A 22,358-nucleotide genomic window follows, 5' to 3' on the forward strand; every position below is an offset into this window, starting at 1 on the left:
CCTCTGTAAAGAAATCCCTACCAAATAGAGCACTGCAAAATATGCAGAGAACCAAGACAAACATATAATGGACTGTATATTAGCCACTTCGCATCTAGACCATTTTTCCTCCCTATGGACCAGAGCGGTTTTGATGTTTTAGCTACGTGCCTATTTAATCAGCTATAACTTTATCCCTACTTATGACGCCTAAATGATACATGTATTGTTTTTTTTCAAATGAAACCAGGCTTTCATTTGGCGGCATTTTTTCCCCAAGAACAATTTTATTTTCTATGCATTTTAATTGGAAAATTGAAAAATACATTTCTCAGTTTTTTCCAATCGCAGTTTAAAAATAAAAAGTACTACAATAGAGAAAAAAAAAAACAAATGTTATTTGGCTACTTCTCTTGTTTTTCATAAAGTGGAAATTATGTTCCTGTCATAATTTATGGTGATGATATTTGTTTCTGAAATAAAGGTGGCTTTTTGCTACACTGGGTGCTTTTCACTTAGAGAAAACATTACAAATATTTTAAATATCCTCCAGTATTAACCTCCTATAGGTAGCCTGGTGTGCACCCAGTATTAGGTTCCCCCAGTATAGATAGCCAGATCCCCCTCCCAGTACAAGTAACCAGATGTGCCCCCCGTATCAGCTCCCCACATAGATAGCTAGATGTGCCACCAGTATAAGGCCCCCACTATAGGTAGCTAGATGTGCCCACAGAATAAGCCTCCCTATAGGTAGCTAGATGTGCCCCCAGTATTAGGTCTACCCCTCCCCCTCCAGTATAGTCAGCTGTGCCCTCAGTATTAGGTCACCCCCATATAGATAGCCAGATGTACCCCCCAGTACTAGACCCCCCCCCCCCCCCCAATTACAGATAAGCAGATGTACCACCATTATTAGGTCCCCCCAGAATAATGTGGCTCCTATTGACGTTCACCCTTCCTCACTTGTGTTAGGCAGCGCCCCCCCCCCCCCCACCCCCTGGATCTGTAAATTTGAATACCTGAAAAGAAAAGCAGGACTCACCTCCCTGGATCTAGCAACAGTCGTCCAACGGGAACCGCTGATCACAGCTCTGCAGTCAGCCCCATACTGCTGTATACACCAGGTCCCGGCTTGATGACATCCTCAAATGTACACGGGCAGACTGCGGAGCTGCGAGTGGAGGATCTAGATCCCGGGAGGAGAGTCCTGCTTTTACTTTTCAGGAATTTATTTACAGATCGCTGCACTGAGGGAAGAATGATCAATGCTGAGCATTGCTCATTCCGCCATGGCGGGTCCGCTGATTGGCTAAGGGAACTCCAGTTCCCTTAGACCAATTAGTGCAGAAGCAGGTTGTAACAGGAGCACACCCGATCGTTTACAGCACTGCTTCTGGTAGAAATCATATATCTACGTCCTCGTGGCTTTGATGAAGTCACAGATGATGTAGATATACTGTAACGGTGGAAAAAGTGGTTAAAAAGAATGAAGGCTCATACACCCTTGCAACTTAGATTTTCCTAAATAATTATTATTTGGGATTGAGAATTTCCAGTGCATTTTCCATGTGTGAACAGGTGTCATTCTCCCCCCCCCCCCCTAACCAAAGGGGTTTATTGTTCATGCTGAAGTACCTTTCCCATTTGCTACTTTTATTTACCACTACAGTGAAAACAGCACATTTTTAGCCCATAGCAACTTGGAAGTTTGGACGTTGCCATAGACTGCAATGTTAATTGTGGCTTTAGCGGCACCCAGTGGACAATTTGGGTGCTGGATGTAGATGAAGTGCCAGGCGAAATGATGGTGAAGTAGAAATAGTGGTGTAGATAACGGGCTGAAAGGGTAAGTTATCCATGCATTGGGTTCAGCTATCATGTAGCTGTACCCCACATCAGTACTAGTGAGATCTGTAGGTGGGGAGTGTTAATGTTAGGCATAGATAGTGGAGGGTTAGTGTGAGGAAGGTTGGGTTAATCAATAGTAAAGTATCAGTAAAATTACCTATATTCTACTATCGGCTTTATCCAGAGCCCATTAGTGGACTATCGGAAATATTGTCGATAATCTACTAGTGGCTTCACCCACTGCCCAAATGTCTGAACACCCTTTTTAAAGTAAGCTTTGCAACTTCATTCTGCGCATCCTCTTTCCCCACCACCGCTCTTCACAGAGCAAACCAAGCTTAGATATGAATAGCCAAGCACTGCGTTTGTACAAGGAAATGCTATTTGAAGTGCTAAACAACAGTTATTTTAGATGACAGTTATTTCATGTGTGTATTAGCCTTTACTTCAGTTTTCAACTGAAAATATACTGTTCTAATGACCAATCTGGATTAGCAATAGCTGCACCAAAATGCCAACACTACTTATGGCTGTCGCGAAAATCTTAAACTGTAAAATATATGTAAACATATACAGATAAGAAGTGTACTTCTCCCAGAGTAAAATGAGGCACACATTACTTTTCTCCTATGTTGCTGTCACATACAGTAAATATTAGAAATCTGACAGAACTGACAGGTTTTGGACTAGCCCATCTCCTCATGGGGGATTCTCAGGGATTTCTTTATTTTCAAAAGCACTTAGTGAATCTCTGACCAACTGCCCCCCAAAAAAGTGTGCAGCGAACAAGGAGGCTGGCCAGCATCTTTGTATAAATGTTTCCAGGAAGTGTCTTTATAAAGACTAAAGACCGTGCTGAGAATCCCCTTTGGAGAGATGGACTAACCCAAATCCTGTTGGTAAAGTCAGTATACTACAAGTATTTATTACATAGTGAATTATCTGCACTCCAGTCTGGGATTCTCACAGTTTCTCAGCATGTGACAGGCAGCTCCCTCCCCCTCAGCCTCACAAACTGCATCACAGACATGCTGAAACTGAGAGCAGAGAGTGAGACGTAAACAAAGCACACAGAACCTTCAGGGGGCATGCATAACTTGTATTCATTACAACAGAGGCAGCACATTCCTTCCTGTGTCGACAAAGCTTGACAAAAAAAAGATGATTAGATATATAACAGAGACAATGCAACTAGAAAAGACTGCAGTAATCCAGACCACATTAGAACAGGTATAGGAACTTATATGATAGAAGAAATAAGGCTGAAAATTGTTACAGAGTCTCTTTAAGATTTTGCTGCATGGAGCTGCGGGTGGCTATGGACAGCCGGGTCTGGCAGTAAGGATTACAAGGGTGCAGTAATTAGGAACAGGCAACTCACAGTCAGGAAGCTTGTCGCCCCCCGCCACGTCGAACTCCGCCTCTTCCTCTATCAGTGTAGAGAGGCGGGACTTGTTTAATGCTTCCCATGTCCTGAGAGAATCTCCAGGGCGCAGAGGGAGTGATGTCATAAGACCTCTCTGAACTGTGAGTGCCTCCATGCCGGATGCCAGACTGATGATTCACCTTGCCATTCCCAAAACAGCACAGATACTCTGTCCAACATGATCCGTTTACTGAGGTACCCCAGGTGCAGGTTATCTATCTAGGCAAGCTGTAGTATTGAATTCGTTCTGATAGTAATCCCTCAGTGGTGCAGGAAACTACATCCTGCACTCTCCAGGGATGAAATCAAGTTAGATCTCTTTCTGATTTGTTGCAGACCTGTATTACTTGCTCCATTGTTTGACATCAAATGTATGCCAGCTTAAAGGGGCACTACAGCGAAAAACTGTAAAATGTAAAATATGTGCAAACAGACAAATAAGAAGTACATTTTTTCCAGAGTAAAATGAGCCATTAATGACTTTTCTCCTGTAATGCTATCACTTACAGTAGGCAGTAGAAATCTGACAGAAGTGACAGGCTTTGGACTAGTCCATCTCTTCATAGGGGATTCTCAGCCAGGCTTTTATTCTTTATAAAGATATTTCCTAAAAAGGATTTAAACAATAATGCTGGCAAGCTTTCCTGCTCGCTACAAAGTTTGGCAGTTGGACAGAGCAACTGCCATTCACTAAGTGCTTTTGAAAAGTCTAGTCCAAAACCTGTCACTTCTGTCAGATTTCTACTACCTATTGTAAGTGACAGTAACATAGGAGAAAAGTAATTTATGGCTCATTTTACTCTGGAAAAAATGTACTTATTTATATAGGTTTGCACAAATTTTAAATTTGACAGTTTTTCGCTGTAGTGCCCCTTCAAGCTTGCTGCAAACTCTTATTTTCTCCTCTAATGCTGGGAATACATGGTTTGTTTTTGATTAGACGGTTAGATAATTTCCGACATGTCCGATCTCCCGTTCGATCGTTTTGCCGCTCGATTCCTGATAGAAGTGAATGGAAAAAGATAAGAAAAAGGAGAGGTAGATAAGAGAATCGAGCGAAGAATCGAGTGGCAAAATCGATCGGAAAAAACGAACCGTGTATGCCCCCACCAATACACTTTCTTCTCCCTCTGTTGTCCATGCTATTTAAACACTCGTTCAGGCAAACACCGTCCAAGGAAACTTTCCTCCCATTTCCCCATCTTACAAAAGGCTCAGAGTATGTGTATGATAATGACCAGTCAGCACTTTCCGCAGAAGCACAGCTTCAATGTGCCAGATATCTCAAATGTTTATTTGTGTAGCCAACTCGCCATATACAGCATTAGTATCACACAAAGCAATCCTGCACCAAGTGCTGAAAAATAGCATGCAACTAAGCCGTCATGAGTTTGAGATTTATTTTTTACGATTCATTGTTGCTGAAAAAAATAAATAAAGATGAACAGAGCTAAAACTGCATTTAGGTGTAGTGCAGTTTTGTAAACTACTCGAAACTATTTGTACATATTGTGGGTAAAGATAGCCACACACATACCAAAGGCTAGGTGTTACAGTCACAAACTGGATCCAAATACCAAAATCACACTCTTACAAAAAAGATATTGCAGTTTTAGAGCAGGTGCAGAGACGAGCAACAAAATTGATACGTGGGACGGAAGGTCTTACTTACCAAGAAAGGTTAGATAAACTGGGTTTATTTAGTCTAGAGAAAAGACGCCTTAGAGGAGATCTAATGAACATGTATAAATACATCAGAGGGCAATATAATAGCTTGGCGGATGAGCTTTTTGTCCCTAGGCCTTCTCAAAGGACTAGAGCACATGATCTGCGCATGGAAGAAAAATGTTTCAGCCATTTATTTAGGAAAGGGTTCTTTACAGTAAGAGTGATTAAGATGTGGAATGCATTGCCACAGGAAGTTGTTATGGCAAACTCTATACCTGCATTGAAAAAGGGGCTTAGATGCTTTCCTTGCGTTGAAAGACATCCATGGCTACAATTACTAGGTAATGCCTAATGATGTTGATCCAGGGATTTTATCTGATTGCCATCTGGAGTCGGGAAGGAATTTTTCCCTTTAGGGGCTAATTGGACCATGCCTTGTAAGGGTTTTTTTTCGCCTTCCTCTGGATCAACAGGGATATGTGAAGGAGCAGGCTGGTGTTGTACTTTATACTGGTTGAACTCGATGGACGTATGTCTTTTTTCAACCAAAATAACTATGTAACTATGTAAGGTAGCCATACATCAGGCGGCTTGACGGCCAATCGAACCATCCAATTTGATTATTATAATCTGAATCTGATTCAGATGAAAATTGGTGCCGCCAAGTGCATGCCTGATCGACAATGCAACCAATTTCAGGCTGATCATTTATCAGTTGGATCTGCTGTAAGATGTTGGGCCGTCGTGGTCGGTCTAAAGGTGGCCACACACGATACAATAAAATGATCCGATTTTACGGTAATTCGATAAAAACGATCGGATCTCCCGAAAAAAATCGAAAGCTTTTTTTTCATTCGACTGAAAAATCCGATCGGATTTCCCGTTTCCTTCGATTTTAATCGATCCGGACTGCCAGATATTTTTCTTCAATCTTACTAAAGATTGTATGGTGTGTGTTGGATTGTCAATTTATTAATATACACACCCTAGCAATTTTTTCAGAGTTTCCAATCATTTTTATGATAATTGGGGGAAAAATTGAACATACATATGTGGTACATTGGTCATATTTTTGAAATGTTGCAGTCAGAAAAATTGATTGCAATTCATAAATTGAACAGATATTTAAAAAATTGTATGGTGTGTGGCCACCTTAATGCAGAGTGATATCAGGACAAGCGAGGAACGCCACAAAACTCCTGGTGCTGTTGTCCTAATGTATAACTGTGTGTGCATTAAACACTGACACTAATGGCCCATACTCATGGGCTACAATTGTCGCCGAAATCACGTGGCGCGCGTGTGTTGCGGCGACAGGTCGCCCGTGAGTATGAGGCGCGCACCCCGAACCACTGCTGTCGCCAGGCGATTGGCGGCGGTCATTCGCATGGCGACAGTTGCCGCCGCAACTTCGCCGCACTAGTCCACGTGTGTATGCGGACTAGCGACAGCAACCTAATAGCCGGAGCACTGAGTTTCCGGCAGGGGGGGGAGGAACGTCGGCGACAGCTTCCGTCGCATCCCTAGTCCCACGTGTGTATGCGGAGGGACCTGGCGACGAGCTGTCGCCGAACTGTCGCGCACACGCTCCCATGTGCTAGCGACAGGCAGCAAAAGTAGCCCGTGAATATGGGCCATTACAATGCAGGATGGCCCCTCGAGTGCACCTTTAGTGGATGCAGCCCTTGAGCGCTTTCAGTCTGACAGGAGAAAAGCGCTATACAAATGATCAGATTATTATTATTATTATTAGGATTATTATGATGCAACAAGCCACATCAAAGGTCATTTCGCAGCAACAGTGGTGGTGGGGTCTGAATATGTTAGGAGTGTCCCAACGTTGGAACAGTTGGTATCCAGAGGATCTGCTAAGGTAAATATATATTTTTAGTTTGCTTCAGGTTCACTTTAGGAATGTATGTTTGCTGGGGAAAAGTGAGCATAAGTTGCGAGAAGGTGGGGTCGGGAGTTGGTCAGGGGGCGGCTGGTGATAGTTGGCCTTGGGTGGGAAAAAGTACAAATCCAGCCCTGACAGCAACATAGGAGAAAAGTAATTTATGGCTCATTTTACTCTGGAAAAAACATGCTTATTAATTGTAGGTGTTTATATATATTTAAAATTTTAAGATTGTTGCGACAGTGGTCCTTTCAGGTAACTCAGTATATGGCTTTACAGAAAGGACTGTGCTCTTAATTCAGCATGCTTGAGGCTCACACTAAAATGTTCACTGTTACTCCAACCTGCCTTAATGTGGGGGGAGCGAGCAAAGCGCTTTCACCATCTGGTCTGCTGCTTTGATGTGGCTGAGATCTGACTAATCTGAGAAACTCCGTTTACTAAAAGGAAGCAACTTTACATATGCCATGGTAGGCAGATCTAGAAAGCAGAAGCATGAACAAATAACAGATCTCTAAAATAAGCCTAAAAAGACAATCGAAGTGAGAGAGAAATGAAGGATACCATATTTATTTCCTTTTAAGCAATACCATTGGCCTGGCGATTCGGATGTCCCTCTGCCTCTAATACTTTTAGCCATAGACCCGGAACAAGCATGCAGAAAATCAGATGTTTCTGACATTATTGTCAGATCTGACAAGATTAGCAGCATGCTTGTTTCTGGTGTTATTCAGACACTACTGCAGCCAAATAGATCAGCAAGGCTGCCAGGCAACTAGTATTATTTAATAGGAAATAAACATGGCAGCCTCCATATTCTGTTCACTTCAGCTGTCTTTCTTTTGGAGCAAAAATATATATAAGACCCTGTCTTATTTTTGGGGAAACACAGTAGAAGTGGAATGGGGAGCATAAATCATGAGACCAATGTTTTCAAACTTGAAACGCAAATGAAGGCTCCATTTTATAAGATGACATTATCAGCAAATCTGCTGGTAAGTGGACCATGCAATTCCTGCAACCACTTTAGTGCCAGCAGTCTCTAGCCCCTTAAGGACCAGAGACTGCTGGTACAAAAACAGTGCTCACCGACATCATGCTGTGTGGACTCAACCCTCTTGCCATTCGTGCCGCTCTCCTGTCCCTGAAGCCCACTTGCTCTGCCATCGCTATGACAGCAGAGCACCGTGAGCTGGTCAGGAGCCAATTTCAATGACTTCTGACCCTGTGTTCACTGTGACCCGAAGGCGCGGTAGCAGCAGGTCCCTGCAGTGTGGTAATTTAAATCTACACCTTGGCAGGGTAACAGGTCCCAAACAGGGCATAGATTTCAGTTAGCCTGGGCCATCTTAGAAGGCTTTTATATTTATTTCCTTTTAAACAATACCAGTAACCCGTCTGTCCTGCGGATCACCTGTTGTAGTAGCGTCTGAATAACACACCTAAAACAAGCATGCAGATAATCCAGTCAAATTTCAGTCATAAAAATCCAATCTGCATGCTTGTTCAGGGTCTATGGCTAAAAGTTTTATAGAAAGGATCAGCAGGACAGCCAGGCAATCTGCATTGTTGACCAGGAAATAAATATGTCCGCCTTCATATACCTCTTAGTTCAGATGTGCTTTACATGGAGTACAGCTAAATTAACTAAAGGGTTTTGAAGGTAGACACTAATTTTTACTACAAAGCATTTTGCCCCTTCCTCCTGCTTGCTAACACTTTCCAGTTACCAATGGGCTGCTCCTGGAGTTTATCAGAGCAAAGACTCTCCCCATGGGTCAATAACAGCCTAATTCATCATGGGACCAGGCACTTCCCAATCAAAAACAGATGTGGTACACATGATCAGATTTTGCATTACTGAATCACTGCCTCTAGTGTGCTGTCGCTCAATAAAAGCAGAAAAAGAACTTTGCTGCGTTGTTTGCTCAGCCTTCTCAACGCAGACCAATCATATTGTCTGACTTCTGTGCTGATGCTCTGCCTCTAAAGCTAAGTACTCACCTCATGACCGTCATCTTCCAGCTGGCAGGTATGTGCGATGTTACACAAGTGCGACGAGACTTCAAGCGATTGTGGTACGTTGAGCGGGGGTCGTCTGGGATCTTAAAGATCCACTATGACAGTTGTTATGGCGTGTGATGATAAGCAATGTTTGCATGTGCCTGTGCCTGTACCCACATTGTGAGATCACATAAAGGACCGCTAATCGAAAAAAAAAAAAAATTGCCGGTCGTCAGGAGAATCGTTGAAAGAATCGCGAGGTGGGTATGGGCCTTTATACTCACTGGCAAAGAATGAGCATGTAGATCAGATGTTTTCACTCTGCTCTGACCCCACTGGCTGAATGCTTGTTGTAGGTGTGCGACTCAAACACAACAAACACACGACAACCAGGCAACTGACACCATTCATAAGGGAATGCCCTACTAATGAGGGCCTATAAAATTTGGTGACTGAGGTGAAGGGCGACCGCCAAGTTTGAAGGGTTTCTCTGCTCATTATAAGCTCTTATAGCCAGGTGGAGGGCCAATCATAATTTATTTTTTTTTCTGCACAAATAAGCAACCAATACAAGTGACAATCTGCAGCAGACATAAGAATCTATGAAATCCCAGCTTTGCCTCTTTCCTACTGATAAAGATTTCTAGTAAAATTGTACTAAATTTCTAGTAAATTGAGTAAATCGATCAGAAATCGATTGGTTGAATCTGCCGTATATCGATGGCAGAAATCGACCAGTGTATGGGTACCTTTACGGTGACAAAGCAGTGCAGTATGTAGATAATATATTTACACACACCTATACTACAGTCTTTGTATTTTTTTGTGAAGCATGAAATATAATCACAACCATGAATTTGCTAAGTGTAACGTGGACATCAATATGGATTAAGTTGCTGTTTTTGTTTTAAATTACAGCTTTAGTACCTTTATTCCAGAATGAAAGATGGTTATTGCAGTAGTGGTCCGCACTATAGCGTTGCTTGAAGGAGTTTTTTCTAAAACTCTAAACATGAAGAGAAATCAGTACTGTTGGCACTATAGAACTAGGCATGATCACAATTAGCACATTTACAATGTTCTTAGGTTCAGTGGCGTAGCTAAGGGGGGCCCCCAATCACTCTATACATAACAATTGATACGGTGCACCAAAACCTGCCAAGGACAACCACAGTGTCAGAGTTGCAAGAAGGGGATGGGTAACAGTTTGTTAATGATTACTACTATTCAAAGCATCTATAAAAGTGTTTATTATGAGCACAGGACCAGTAGAAAGCTAATACTGTGATAGAAGGTGGACCCGTCGCAGCCCCTCTGGCCCAAGGGCCCTGATGCGGTCGCTACCTCTGCACCCCCTATTGCTACGCCACTGCTTAGGTTGTACTCTTATAGCCTCTGAAGTAGCATTATATACGCGAAACGGCTGTCACCCCCACTGCATGTCCATGTCTGTATTAACCATTGACTAAAGGTAACTGTAGCAGGAGCAGTGCCTCTTCTTCCAACATTCATCTTAGGTCGTTATGTGAAAATCTGCCTTTTAATGGTTCATGTGACATTTCTATAAAACCAGATTATACTGAAGGGGACAGGGCTTCTCATCACACACACACAACAAAGGTATGCTGAGGAAGCTATCAAGCCAATTTTCGTTTGTAAACAGAAAGTCCATATTGATGCTGTAGTTGTGAAGCACACAGTACTTACCTGCTAATAACTGGAGAGAATAGCCACAAATTTGCCATCATGAGGTTGAGAGGAAAAGAAAACTGTAACAGAGAGGAAACATAATTTTTATGATGTACAGAAAGATTCCAAAATACAGTACCAAAAAAGCATACCATTGTGTTACTTGAATATTTTTCTTAGATTTTAAAAGAAATGTAAAAATTTCGGGAATCTAGCTGCAGCAAAATCAAGGCTGTAGAGTCAGACTCCTGACAAATTATAAAAATGTCTACTTTCACAGATAATACTCATGATAAAAGTACTCGTGTCACGTTTAGCTGATCTATTATGCAATCTGAACTTCATACACAATTTTTTAATGGACTATAGTACATTACAAAAAGTCTTATACAGCTAAGTCCCCATCTGGAATTCAACTAAATAGAAGTCTCAAGCAACTGGCACCTGTGGTTGTTTGTGACTTTAAGAGGTGCATAGCTCTTTGGGAGCCCTGTCCCTCTGCCCCTCTTACCCCCTCATTTGTCCCTCTTTCAAGACTTTGTCCCTCTTTCTATGTAAATATATGTATTTCTCTACTAAAAAATGTGTTTGACTCTAAACTTTATTCCCACCCTTTAAAGCGCCTCCTGTCTTCGGGAGGACTCGGCTCCTGAAGACTTCCAAAGTCCCCTCGGCGTGGGATGAGAACGGAGGAGCCAGCGCAGCACCGGGAGAGGAGGAGGATGGTTCATTAGGACCGAGCCTTCCCTCTCCTTAGGTGAGTATCTGCCTTTTTTTTTTTTTTTTTTTAAACCGGTGTTACATTAGCTTTAAAAATTGATATATTACTAATTTTATAATGTTAATATGAAGGAAAATGAACTAGGATAGAAAGGACCAGTGTGGTTTGAATTATAAAACATATTTTTCTTATGAAATCTTTATGGTACGTGTGATGGGGCGTGATCAGGGGTGTGGCAGGGGCATGGCTTAAGTGTCCCTCTTTCTCATCTCAAAAAGTTGGGAGGTATAGTCCTAGTCCTACCCACCTCTCAGAAGCCTTGGGGAATTTTTTTTGCAAAAATCTGCCTGCCAACGGACTACTGCCCCAGACCCCCCGTTCACAGATACAGCATTAAATTGAGGCCCAGGCTTTAGTCTGGCGGCTAGGCTCTTTTTTCTGGCATCTTCCTGTTGCCATACAGACTGCTCCCAGACACCGGCATTGTGTGCAGAGGTCTCCAGAAGGACAGGAGCCCACCTAAAGGACACACACAGGCCACCCAGCAGGACAGACAGGTGAGGCCACCAGCAGGTCACTGGCCACCCAGCAGGACAGACAGGTGAGGCACCCAGCTGGACACTGGGCAACCAGCAGGACAGACAGGTGAGGCACCCAGCAGGACAGACAGGTGAGGCACCCAGCAGGACACTGGGCACCCAGAAGGACAGACAGGCGAGGACACCAGCAGGACAGACAGGTAAAGCCACCTGCAGACAGAGGCCACCCTGCAGACACTGGCCACCAGCAGTCCACAGGCCACCTAGCAAGATAGACTGGTGAGGTTACCAGCAGCACATAGGTCACCAGAAGGACAGAGGCCACCACCAGCAGACACAGCCACACAGGCCACTAGCAGACACAGACCACCAGCAGGACACAGCCCACCAGCAGCACATAGATCACCAGCAAGACAGACCGGTATGTGCATAGAGTGGGGTATAATACAGAATCATCTAGACCTATTTTCAACATTGAGTCTCAACCAACCAACCAGAAAGCACACTTATCAGGAGGGTCAGGGGGCCCGTCTACACTCTATAATTCTCCTACCTAGAGCTGCACTTTAGCATAAAACTTTTTACACAGAACTTGAGTACTAGGTAATCTGATATGCAAGCCACCAGGAGCTTCCCTCTGCAATCCATCATCTCTGTCTAAACTGAGCAACCCTATTACAAGTAATCTTCTGACTTTTTATATATGTTAAAGCCATTACTCTATACCAGGGCTTGGCAAACTTTGCATGGCCTGGGCCGCATGCTGTGGACCGAGGGCCACATTCCTAAAATACCTTCCCTCCTCCCTCCCTCCCTGCAGAGTCATGAGCGGAAAGAAACAGAGTGTTCACCTAATTTCCGCTTCCTGCGTCGGGTCTCCATGGCCACATGATGTCACGTGCCACACTGTCAGGGCATGCCAGCTTACTGTTAAAGAGTTCTTTGACTTTCACATTTAAAATGTTCAATGGAATTGTAATTTATTTTTAAATATAAAGCACTTCATATACACTGTGCAATTTAGATTTAGGCATTGAAGTAAGTTTTTCCTGTGGTGTACCCAAAAAAAAAAAAAAAAAAAAAAACACCACTAAGAGTACATGAATAGTGTCCCAAACGTGTATAGGCTTATTAGCAATGCAGAAACCGTGATCAATTGAAATCTTACCTCTCCTGCAAGATGATCAAACAGAGAACCTTCAGGGCCTTTCCCAAACATATTTGGCATGGGATTATTCTCTAACCTTTGCAGTTTAAAAAGAAAGGCAGAAGAAACGGTTTAAACTATATCTAAACTTGCACAGAAAGATATTCCCTGTAGGAAAAAAACTACAACTACTACTTATTTTGCTGTGATTTTAGCAGACAAAACACAACTTTCTTTCCGATCTTGTGCTGGCAGGCATGCAAAACTACTGCTGCGTTAAAGGAGAACTGAAGTCAGAAGTATATGGGAGGCTGCCATATTTATTTGCCTTTAAACAATACCAGTTGCCTGGCATCCTGCTGATCCTTCCAGAATCAGTAATGTCGGAATCACACAGCTGAAAAAAGCATGTTGCAAATGCTGTGCTAAAATAAACCCTTCGTCTTATGAGGCTGTTATTGAGGTAAGCCACCTCATGTTTATATTTGTAGTGCTTTTAACCCAATATTATGTATACCTGGGTGTCTCTTTACCCCTTTGTGCATACTAACCTCCCCACCCTATCAAGGTTGGAGGCCAGGTCCCTCCTGGCCTCACATGGTGGACACCATTGTGTAAGCCAGTTCATTTTAACAGAGAGCAACCGCATCTAGTCGAGACAGGATACCCTGAGTGGAGTCGGGTTAGTTATCTCCACCTGCTTCGAGTGGTTGGCTGCCCCTGTTGCAACATGCCTTTGTAAGCAGCTCTTTTGTCACATTTATACATTTTAACCACAACAAACATACTACACTATTGGACTCCTGTTGTCTATGTGTCTTTTTTTCCGCAAGGTGTCAAAGCAACCCATCTCCTCTCACACACTGGGTATATCTGAATGATTTGAGTGCTGGACTATAAGCACATTGGGGATCTCTTAAAGAACTGAGTGCTGGACTGTGAGCGGTCTTGGAAGATAAAACTGTACATTTCACACGATCAGCAGCACAGAGTGAACAGACCTTCCACCTGCTTATAGATATTGGGCTGAGTGCCTAGGTGAAGAGCCAAGAAAATCACAGGGTTATAGACTTCCTTCCTCATTGGGCAGTGCGCCTAGCCCTTTGTTTCCCTTGGCTGATACTTTTGAGACATTGTTGCACTGCTGCAACTGCTGTGTTATTATTTCCATATTGATCACATGACTGAATTTCATTGTATCAAGATGCCGTACAGAAATGTATAGGATGGGCTGGCCATATGCTTCCCTTCCACCAAGAAGCTAGTGTATGCTTAAAAATTTAGGTTTCACTTTTTACAAACCACTGTTCCATATGCACTGCAATAACCAATTTAGTTTTGTTATGTTTAAAGAAACCCACATTTGAAATATTTTTTTTAATCCTAAGCAGCCCTGCCTTGTCTGCTTGCTGCCTGCATCTGTGTCATCTCTTATTGCTTCTGTACATCCAAGGCATCCACAGTACGTTCAGGCTCCAGGGCTGATACGGCTCCAGTACTCAGCCCAGGATAAGGAAGAGCCTGTTATTCTAACAGGCCTAAGGGCTTGTTCACACCTAGGGCATTTCAGGGGTTTTTTTTTTAGAACCGACGATTTTGAAAATTGCACTAAAACCGCTTGTGCAATGATTCCCTATGAGAGCGTTCACATCTGTGCGTTTCGATTGCATTCCGCTAACCAAAGCACTGCCTGTACCATTTTCTGAGTGTTTTGGCTGAATGGAAGGTATAGGGAAATTGCTAAGCGCTTTGCATAGTGATTTACCAAGTGCTTTTAAGAATACATACAATGGGCTTGATTCAGTAAACGGTGCTAACCTAGTTAGCACGCCTAAAGACTTTGGGTGTGATAACTAGGGTGCTAACTGGGTTAGCAGGAGAAGGTGTACAGCCCTCAACTTACTATGCATGTAGGTTCATGCTTGCGTTTTTTTTGTGCATTTTTTTTTTGTAGAACTTCACATCGCTTACCTGCGCGTTAGCGATTTTTTGTGAAGTGCTTTTTTAAGCACTTTTTCTGAGCAATTCGTTTTTTCACTTCCTGACGTTAGTCAGGAAGTGAACTCTTTGACCCGGAAAAGAATAAATACAATGGGCTTGATTCAGTAAACCGTGCTAAGTGTTAGCACGCCTGTGAAAAGCCCTATATCATGCCTAAAGTTAGTTTAGGCATGATAAATTTGCATCGCGCGCAAAGTCTAACTGGGTTAGCACCGTTTACTAAATTCACATCGCGCGCAAAGTCCCATGCGCAAAACTTTCCGTGCGCACAGCGCAGTGCACGCAAAAAAAGTCGCATTGCGGTGCGACCAAAACGGCGCACCCGATGCGCCTATAAGGTCGCATTGGTTGCGACCTTAATGTCGCACAATGCGACGTTAAGGTCGCACCCAATGCGACCTTATAGGCGCAACTGGTTTGTCGTTTTGGTCGCACTGCAATGCGACTTTTTGCGTGCCCTGCTCTGTGCGCATGCAAAGTTTTGCACATGGGACTTTGCGCGCGATGCAAATTTATCATGCCTAAACTAACTTTAGGCATGATATAGGGCTTTTCACAGGCGTGCTAACACTTAGCACGGTTTACTGAATCAAGCCCATTGTATTTACTCTTTTCCGGGTCAAAGAGTTCACTTCCTGACTAACGTCAGGAAGTGAAAAAACGAATTGCTCAGAAAAAGTGCTTAGAAAAGCACTTCACAAAAAATCGCTAACGCGCAGGTATTCGCTGTGAAGTTCTACAAAAAAAAATGCACAAAAACGCAAGCATGAACCTACATGCATAGTAAGTTGAGGGCTGTACACCTTCTCCTGCTAACTGTTCCTTTTGTCTGAGCTATCTGATTCCCCCCAGCATTAAACTAAAAGTAACTGCATGGATTCTATACATATGAGTATGTATTCTGGGAGCTTGAGCACATTTTGACTTTTTTTTTTTAAAAACTATTTACAGTTCTTTCCAATGACCTCTCAAAAAAGTGGAACGCACTTTATAAGGCAAACAAATGTCTTCACCTGTTCACAGCTGCTGCAAGGATCCCAATGCTAGTCTCAGGAGGAGGCATGGAAGAATGGCCTGGCGGCTGGTTTACTGTCAAGTTGAGAGTAATTGAACCTTTCTCAGTGGTACCAACTCTATAGAAAAGAAAAATCGTACACATTTCTATTGTGTTCTGTAAGACTTTCACAGGAAATAAAATGGCACTTGGACTTATTGCTATATGAATACATTCAAATTCTTAAGTTATGGTAGAAGCTCCCTTTTAGTTAATTCAACTGAAATTATTCACAACCTGGCCAAGGACTTCAAATTGTATGTGTGTTCTCTATGGATGTGAGGAGCGCTCCAATTCCAAATAGGCATTGTTTGTAGGGGGGAGGGAGTTGGGTTTGGGTTTTTTCAACGTGTTTTTGATACTACAATAAATCTGATATGCATTATGAGAATTTGGACCCTTGATTGGTTGTGTAATTACAATCGGATTTTATTCCAGCGGTATTTGATTTCAAGCTGCATAAATTTGCATACACATTTTTCATAATCCTACACCTACACCTCATTGACCATTCTTACTTATAACCAATGCTTTATCATCAGTGCTAGGGGCTCTAGTTTGTATTTTACACTTGGCTCCCCTATGACTGCAAATATATGTATTGGTTGAATGATACAAAAATCTGCTTTGCAAGTACAGCTGCAGTGGGAGAAAGGTGTAAGCAATGAGAGGAACAGTAAGTTAAAGTAAACCAGAGGCGAAAAAACATGTAAACGTTACGGATATCAGTTCATTCTTTACGTCAGACACGTGGTAGCCACTTATAGTGGCTGGCCTCCCCTCCATGCCGCTGCTGTAACCCTCATTCTGTTCACGCCATGCGTATGCTCCCGCCTATCTGTGTGTAGCAGATGCTGCTGGGAGCATACTGGACATGCACAGTTACTAATGTTTTTCAGCAGAGCATGCCCAGGTTGCTCTCAGCCATGTCTGCTTTGCACAGTCATTCAGAAACATGATCCACAAGGGCACGTAGAGTGGACAGTGCATGCGTCCAGCTCCAACTGTAACTAGTCAAAGCTGTGAACAGGGGCTGCCATGTGGCTTCCTCACTGTCAAGCAGCAACTCACAAGAACACAACCTCCCCAGCCCAGTTTCCCTCTTAGCAATCTGAACAACAGTCTGGGGGGAACTGGAGATGGGAAGAGCCATTCTCAGGTATTGCATCCTAGAAATGAAGCGACACAGGCGTGATGGCCAGGTAAGTGATAATACACACAGAGCTAACCCCACCTTAGTCAGCAGTCACAAGTGGCCCCTCAGCTTGTTAGAAGTCCTAGGTGGCTTGCAATATCTGCTAGCTGGTACAGGTGCCTCTGTCATTGATTAGCAAGTGCTACAAAGCTGAGGACATACTGTGGGGTAAATTAGAAAGTTGTAACACAATGGGCATGATTTCCAAAGCTTTTTCACCTTATCTTTTACATTTTTCAGCTTCCAAAGAGCAAAAAAATAAGATAATTAAGGTAATAAAAGTACGGTAATATTGAAATGAAATGAATCAGGAACAACTTACTTTGAGTGATTATTTACTTGTAAATGTGCTGAAAGGTGATTTGTATCAATTAGGTGATAAATAAGTCATTTATGAGAAGTTTTGTGAATAGAGCCCATTGTGGGGGGGAAGTTGAGACATGCAAGGCTGATGAAAATCAGGAAACACACTTGTGAGCACTGAAAAGCAAGAGCACAGTCTCACTATTTAGGACATTTGTGGCCCTACCTGAAATTCAGAATTAACAAGATAAGTTGGTAACAGAGTTGATACAATAATTATTTTAGGATGAAATTAAATGTGACAATTAAATTCAGTCAACATCATATTATCATAACAAATTATGATCTCTATTCAATCCTCAATCTAATAATGTATAGCGCTTTTCTCCTGTCAAACTCAAAGCGCTCAAGAGCTGCGGCCACTAGGACGCGCGCTCAAGAGGCCTCCCGTCAGTGTTAGGGAGTCTTGCCTTGAACTCCTTGCTGAAAAGATACTAGTCTAGTAGTTGTGGACAAGAGCATTATGGGCATGCATAGTTTGAAATCATTCGGAAGTGCACGTCTTGGAGGCTCCAGTGACTGTTGCTAAACAGAGTCGAGTAGGGAGAGTACAGAACGGATGCACAGATGACAGAGCCTGCAACCTGTCCATCCATGTATCGGAATTTTGAACAGGAGATGCAGCACCAACATAGAGGGGAAGCCGGATGCAATAAGGTGCCTGGATGTGTACAGAGACCATATACACCAGAGAGGTAGGTATATTTTTAAACATTTATTTCCCCTCAGGTTTACTTTAAGCTGTCTTTTGTTAGTGATAATGATATAATAACTTACAAAGCCACTGGTCTCTTTGTTCCTTGAATAACCCCATCTAAGACTGCCAGCCCTTCATCCAAAACAAACACAAACTTCAATCCACGAGCCTGAAGTTTTTCCACAATTTTCATAGCTCCTTTGTGTCCAGACACCTGAAAAATACAAATGGCAAGGTTCTAAAGTAAAGCTCACAATACAGAAACATAGGAATTAAAAAGAAAAATGTGACATTAAATTAATGTAGATAAACTTAAAGAGAAACCAAGGTTTGTGTGTGTGTGTGTGTGTGTGTGTGTGTGTGTGTGTGTGTGTGTGTGTGTGTGTGTGTGTGTGTGTGTGTGTGTGTGTGTGTGTGTGTGTGTGTGTGTGTGTGTGTGTGTGTGTGTGTGTGTGGCCTCTGCGTCCCCACACCGCCACGCTGTAGCCCCCTGTATTAGCAACAATATTTGTCGCTATCTCTGAGGTAAACATGGGGGAGAGGGATTCCCTGTTCCGACAGAGCTTCCAGAGCTGCCATTGGGCAGCTCTCTCTCCCTGGCCACGCCCCCTGCCGCTCCCCCGCCTCCCTGCACGCTGTGAATGAGAAAATGAATCACTAATTCTTGCGTTGTGATCTAGAGGTCAAGAAAGTGAAAGTGGGCCATTGCGGCTCACAGGAGCGGCGGTTTTGGAGGCCAATTAATCTCTCAGCCCCTTGGATCAGGTAGCCTAGTTTTTCTTTTTCCATTTCATGAGCCCACCTCGGGCTCTCTTTAAATTTATATTGTTTTAGAAATCCATTTATCTGAAAAAACAAAAGGGCTGTGGAGTCGGTCCAAAAATCCACCGACTCCGACTCCGACTCCTCAGTTTAGGATTCCACCGACTCCGACTCCGACTCCTCTAATTTGCATATTTACAATTTTGTTGATTAAAAGTATGTAACATGAAATTCGTCTCTTAACTGCCAACGCTTAGGAATTTTACAAGACAACTGAAGTGAGAAGGATATGTAGACTACTATATTTATTCCCTTTAGACTAAAACTAGTCCTTGGTAAGAGTACTTGTAAAAGGTACAAACCGGAACAAAGAACATCTATCAGGCCCTAGGCAATGTAAGTGTGGGTACATGTAAGAATGATGTGCAGGTACTCTGCAGGGGAATGAGGAGATTGTAAACAGACAACACCTCTGTGTTCAATGTGCACAGCATTCTCAGTGGATTCCCTGCAGCTCTGTGGGGAGTGCATATGTAGAGTATAGTACTACTGTGTAACAAAGTAAACCTGAGACAGATGAAATTAAAGTTTTATACATACCTGGGGCTTCCTCCAGGATAATCAGTCCCTCGTTGTCCTCCTCCACCACCTGGATCTTCTGCTATGAGTCCAGGTACTTGAGCCAGTGAGGCGTAGTGCGCATGCACACACTCCGCCGCCAGGAGCGTACTACACCTGTGCAGCACTATTGCGCTGGTGCAGAATGTTCCTGGCTGTGGGAGCGGCATGCGGCCGGACAGCGCTGACTGGCTGAATTACCAGGACTCATAGCAGAAGATCCGGGTGGTGGAAGACAGTGAGGGACTGATTAGCCTGAAGGGGGCTGGAGGAAGCCCCAGGTATGTATAAACTTACTTTTCATCCGTCTCAGTTTCCCTTTAAATTTGTAGTCACCAAACCAAATTTTAATAACATATCAAATTATTTGATTTCATCAGCAAAGGGAGTGCATACATTTGCATAAATCAGCATCAATGCAGAATTATTTCCATCTCGTTGACCATCTCTATTAGTGACACAGCTACACATCAGGCTTTATTATTACAGCATAGATGTTATTTAGTATATATGTTACGGCCAGAACCCGAAGTTTGGCCACTTCTAGTTCTGGCCGGCCACTTCGGGTTCTGGCCGGCCAATGCGCGAAGTGGCCGCTGCGCTGCGGCCAATGTGAGGAATGGAATGAATCCTGTAACATTCATGTATCTTCTGACCGCAGCGCAGCGGCCAAACGTATCGCAACTTAGTTATTTTAATGAAATTAAGCCGGCGGCAATGAAACAGATGAAGCCGCCGGCTTTTTCTCTGCCTCTCTCTCTCTCTCCTTCCTCTCCCCGCCTCTCTCTCCTTCTCTTATTATGGGCAGCACTCGTGTCCCCCCTTCAGAGTCGTTCGTCGCGCCAGGGGCAGCAGAGCGGGGAGGCTGCAGACATCGCTTCTGCCAGCACCCCGCTCTGCAGGAACGGCAGGCTTCCCTGGTGCGACGAACGACTCTGGAGGGGGACACGTAGTGCTGCCAATAATAAGAGAAGGAGAGAGAGGCGGGGGGGAGGAGAGAGAAAGAGGCAGAGAAAAAGCCGCCGGCTTAATTTCATTAAAATAACTAAGTTGCGATAGGTTTGGCCGCTGCGCTGGGGCCAGAATATACATGAATGTTACAGGATTCATTCCATTCCTCACATTGGCCGCAGCGCAGCGGCCACTTCGCACATTGGCCGGCCAGAACCCGAAGTGGCCGGCCAGAACTAGAAGTGGCCAAACTTCGGGTTCTGGCCGTAACATATATAAGAGATTCCTGTGTACACATCATATATACAGTCACAATCAGATATGTATATCTGACTTTAAAAATACGGGGACTGCTTTATTGAAGCAGCACAAGTAACTCATTTTGATTGGTTTATTTCATTTTTGTAGACTAAGCACAGCTATTACTGTATATATACTGTATATATACATTATTTTTAATGACTTTTATCTGAGAAATAGAACATTTTATCATATTTTCTATTTTAATTACAGTTACAAATTCATTAGGAGTCGGAGTCGGTGCATTTTTCCCCGACTCCGACTCCAGGCACCCAAAATTGCCCGACTCCACGACTCCGACTCCACAGCCCTGGTCTATGAATATGTGAAATGAAGTTCCCTAGATGTTTACTGAACCTGTAATATATTTAATAGAACGATATTTTAAATTACTATAGCTTTACCTCTTCATCATGTCCAAGTCCAACATAAAACGTTCGTCGAGGTTGATAGCCTGTTTTCAACAAAAATTCTAGTGCTTGAAGAACCCCCTTGAGAGAAAGAAAATTATCAGAGATGAGTATGCATTATTTTGCACTATCATTTTTTTTGTTTTGCTTTAGGATACAGGCATGTGAAATGCATTATATACAGTACAAGCTGTTAAACTGTGCTTATACAGAGTGGCATGCCAAAAACTGCCCCGGTGGCCTGCCACTCACATGCTAGCATACAGACAGATGCTGGCCAGCCCACTCCCTGAACCTGTGTTAGCTCTCTGGCTTGATTAAAGCCTGTGCTGCCTGCATTTGCTGTGGTATGAGAACGCTACCCATATGGAAGCAAATGCCAGCAACACAGGCTTAAAGCCAGTTGTAAGAATGGGCTGCTGCTGAGTCATTTCTGCAATGTCAACAGAAGCAGCAGATAACAGTGTATGAAGGTATAGAAGCAAAATCATCATACCTCCCAACTTTCTGAGATAAGAAAGAGGGACACTTAAAGAGAACCCGAGGTGGGAATCTTAGAGTTAAATCTATACACAGAGGCTGGGTCTGGCTATAGTGCCCAGCCTCTGTTGCTAGTTGAATATTCCCTAAATCCCCCCTGTGCTCTGCACGAGCCCATAAATTACAGCCGCGCTGTCTGGCTCTGTTTACTTTTCTAGTGTCACTCACGCTGCTCCCCCGCCTCCTGCAGAGCGCAGTTCCCTGCCCGAGTCCCTTCTCTCTAATCAGCGGCGAGGGAAGAGACGTGGGCGGGGATCGGAGCTCTGCAGGAGGCGGGGGAGCGGCATGAGTGGCACTAGAATGGTAAACAGAGCCTGCTGCGACACGCTCAGTGTCGCCAGCGCGGCTGTAATTTATGGGCTTGTGCAGAGAGCAGGGGGGATTTAGGGAATATTCAACTAGCAACAGAGGCTGGGCACTATAGCCAGACCCAGCCTCTGTGTATAGATTTAACTCTAAGATTCCCACCTCGGGTTCTCTTTAAGCCACGCCCCTGCCACACCCCTAGTCATGCATACCATAAAGATTTCAAAAGAAAAATATGATGTT

The 22,358-nt window shown here is 43.5% G+C and overlaps 1 protein-coding gene and 1 long non-coding RNA gene across 2 annotated transcripts in view; one reads left to right on the forward strand and one right to left on the reverse strand.

Moving 5' to 3' along the window:
* Positions 1 to 16,324, forward strand: part of LOC137546761 (uncharacterized) — a 73,202-nt gene extending 56,878 nt beyond the window's left edge. Inside the window, exons 2-4 of the long non-coding RNA XR_011026359.1 lie at positions 11,132 to 11,268; positions 13,174 to 13,381; positions 15,871 to 16,324. This is a non-coding gene — a long non-coding RNA (uncharacterized lncRNA). The remainder of the gene's footprint in view (positions 1 to 11,131; positions 11,269 to 13,173; positions 13,382 to 15,870) is intronic.
* LOC137546760 (N-fatty-acyl-amino acid synthase/hydrolase PM20D1-like) overlaps positions 1 to 22,358 on the reverse strand; it is a 70,722-nt gene that overhangs the window by 38,174 nt on the left and 10,190 nt on the right. The window contains exons 4-9 of the mRNA XM_068269551.1: positions 21,264 to 21,350; positions 18,309 to 18,442; positions 15,933 to 16,052; positions 12,940 to 13,015; positions 10,530 to 10,591; positions 9,750 to 9,828 (exon numbers count right to left, since the gene is read on the reverse strand). Of these exons, the coding sequence (XP_068125652.1) occupies positions 9,750 to 9,828; positions 10,530 to 10,591; positions 12,940 to 13,015; positions 15,933 to 16,052; positions 18,309 to 18,442; positions 21,264 to 21,350 (558 nt within the window). The remainder of the gene's footprint in view (positions 1 to 9,749; positions 9,829 to 10,529; positions 10,592 to 12,939; positions 13,016 to 15,932; positions 16,053 to 18,308; positions 18,443 to 21,263; positions 21,351 to 22,358) is intronic.

Source organism: Hyperolius riggenbachi, chromosome 2 (genome assembly GCF_040937935.1).
Source record: "Hyperolius riggenbachi isolate aHypRig1 chromosome 2, aHypRig1.pri, whole genome shotgun sequence".
Taxonomy (NCBI): Eukaryota; Metazoa; Chordata; class Amphibia; order Anura; family Hyperoliidae; genus Hyperolius; species Hyperolius riggenbachi.